At 38.9% G+C, this 2274-nt stretch overlaps 1 protein-coding gene across 1 annotated transcript in view; it reads left to right on the top strand.

Moving 5' to 3' along the window:
* Positions 1–1770, top strand: part of LOC104461917 (DDB1- and CUL4-associated factor 5-like) — a gene marked incomplete at its 3' end in the record, with an annotated part of 20042 nt that extends 18272 nt beyond the window's left edge. Inside the window, exon 3 of the mRNA XM_010073662.1 lies at positions 1557–1770. Coding sequence (XP_010071964.1) covers positions 1557–1770 — 214 coding nt within the window. The remainder of the gene's footprint in view (positions 1–1556) is intronic.
* Between the last annotated feature and the right edge of the window lie 504 nt (positions 1771–2274).

Here is a 2274-nt window from a genome sequence, read left to right as displayed (position 1 = left end):
TCCTGCTGATACAGGCATTCAGAAGTTTTGGTGCCCAGCTTGAAGCTCTTACTATTTGGCTTTGAAAATATGACTTCTGTGTCTTTTGTGGCACTCTGGCTTTGACTGTTCAGTTCACAAAGTCCATGTGTGTGAGAGCAGTGTATTTCTAGTGCATTTATTATGTGGAGTTTTCTATTTTGTTTTTTTTGTTTAACTCTGGCTTAGGAACAATAGTTTTTTAACTTTACAGTATCTCATGTAATGATGCATGCTTCAACCTGCCTGGAATGTGGCTTCCCATCCATGTGGAGTGATTCATTTTTCACAAATGTTGGGGCAGAGCGCTACATCAGAAAGTATAATGCATTGAAATCTATGAATAAACGTCTGTCTAGAATCTAAAAATTCTGTGCTGCCATGCCTTGTTTGGTCCAGAAGGTGCATAAAAGTCACAGCTCTTAACAAGATTTGATTAGGATTGCTCAAAACCTGTTAACAAAAGGTCGAGCTCTGGCACTGCTTAAGGAGGTTAGTGATCACTGAACAAAAAAGGGATAAAACATCTTCATTCTTCGTCTCCCTTTCCATACACACAATCATTTCAAGTACAGGGATTGAATTAAGTCTTTGAAAATAACCAGAAACCCTGTACAGTGCAAGTTGAATTTCAGGTATGCTTTGATTATCTTTAGGTTCCTGGGTGGAAATTCCGTATTCTGTTACTGTTTTAAAGAGAGAGCCTGGAAACTTGTGAGCATTTGGTTTTGTCTTGGATATGTCAACAAGAACTGATACAAATACTCCAGCTCTGATTGTACAGCCTTAAGAAAACTAGCTAATTGAGTCGTGTGAGAGTTTTAGGTAATAGTGTCATGTGGTAGCATAATTGTCTTGCCTACTTGGCAGTATACTTAGATGAAGCAAGTTTGAGATTAGCTAAGCGACTTATTTTAGCATTTCTTGCAATAACTTGTTAGGAAGATGGCCTTTTATTTAAGACAGCCGGAACTGCTTGCAGAGTTCAAGCCTTCTCTGATGCCCTGTAGAAATGTAAATAGAAGCAGAAGTGAGATAATGGTCAGAGTATCTACAATTGGAGAAAATGCCATCTGGTGACAGATTAGAGGGGGAAACAAAAAAGTTTGGGCTGGCTGGATTCAGTCACCAGCTAAACAAATAGAGCTGAGTTCTGGCAGGGTCAGTCTCAAATGCAGATGTCCCAGAAGTACAAGAACTGCCTTTTTAAGCCTAAGGCTACTCTGTTAGACTTTGTTCCTGTGCAGAAAATGTATTTGTTATTAGAAAATGTGTTTGTTATTAACAAAACTACTTGCAATCTTCAACTTTACTCTTCTGAAGACTTCATAGTCTTAGCATTGTGATAGTTAGTCATTCAGGTTTTGAATCAAGTTTGTTCAGGAATTGATGCTTTGAAGCAGAAACTAAATAAGATTACAGTTTGCTGGGATTGTTTGTTTGAATTGACTCAGTAAGGTTAAAGGGAGAATTCTGTCTTTAGATTGTTCAGTTCATGGGCACGGCCGATCTCACTTGTTTCCTCTGTCTTTTCCCAGTTCACTGCTCCGCTATGGTGGAAACCTCTCCCTTCAGAGTGCCATGAGCGTCCGGTTCAACAGCAATGGAACCCAGCTGCTGGCACTGCGCAGGCGCCTTCCCCCCGTCCTCTATGACATCCACTGCCGGCTGCCTGTCTTCCAGTTTGACAACCAAGGGTACTTCAACTCATGTACTATGAAGAGCTGCTGTTTTGCAGGTGATCGTGATCAGGTAATAAGCAAGCAATGCTATCCTGAGTCTGCAGAGTTTGCATGAGTGTTTGAAAACACCTCTGTAGGGTTGGGTTTTTTTTTTCTGATTGAGGAGATAAAATAGGAGGCAGGACACATGTAGGCTTTACCTCAGGCCTGTTTTGCATTGTAGGCTCTGAAAGAAGAAAAACATATACCAAAGCATGTGATAAATTTTACCTTGTTTGATGTGATCTAATACTTACTTGGAAGGTGATATTCAAAAGAAAAATATTTGCAGAGGCTTTTTAGGTCCAATTAATACTATTTTAGAGCCATAAGTAAACCATATTACCTACATATGATAAAGAAGCATTTTCCTTTTATTTCAGTATTCCTACTGAGTGCAGTAGAGGCATTCTCACAAACTATAAATATTGTGCATTTACAGAGTTACTGATTCTTACTTGAAATTATAGTGTTTCTCCTTTAATACTGTACTACTGGATCTGATTATAGGTCTTTATAGTTCAGTGTTTTTTAA

Source organism: Pterocles gutturalis, unplaced genomic scaffold (assembly GCF_000699245.1).
Source record: "Pterocles gutturalis isolate BGI_N339 unplaced genomic scaffold, ASM69924v1 scaffold31027, whole genome shotgun sequence".
Classification (NCBI taxonomy): domain Eukaryota; kingdom Metazoa; phylum Chordata; class Aves; order Pterocliformes; family Pteroclidae; genus Pterocles; species Pterocles gutturalis.
Note: the sequence above shows the minus strand (reverse complement) of the source record. Positions and strands in the feature narration are given on the sequence as shown.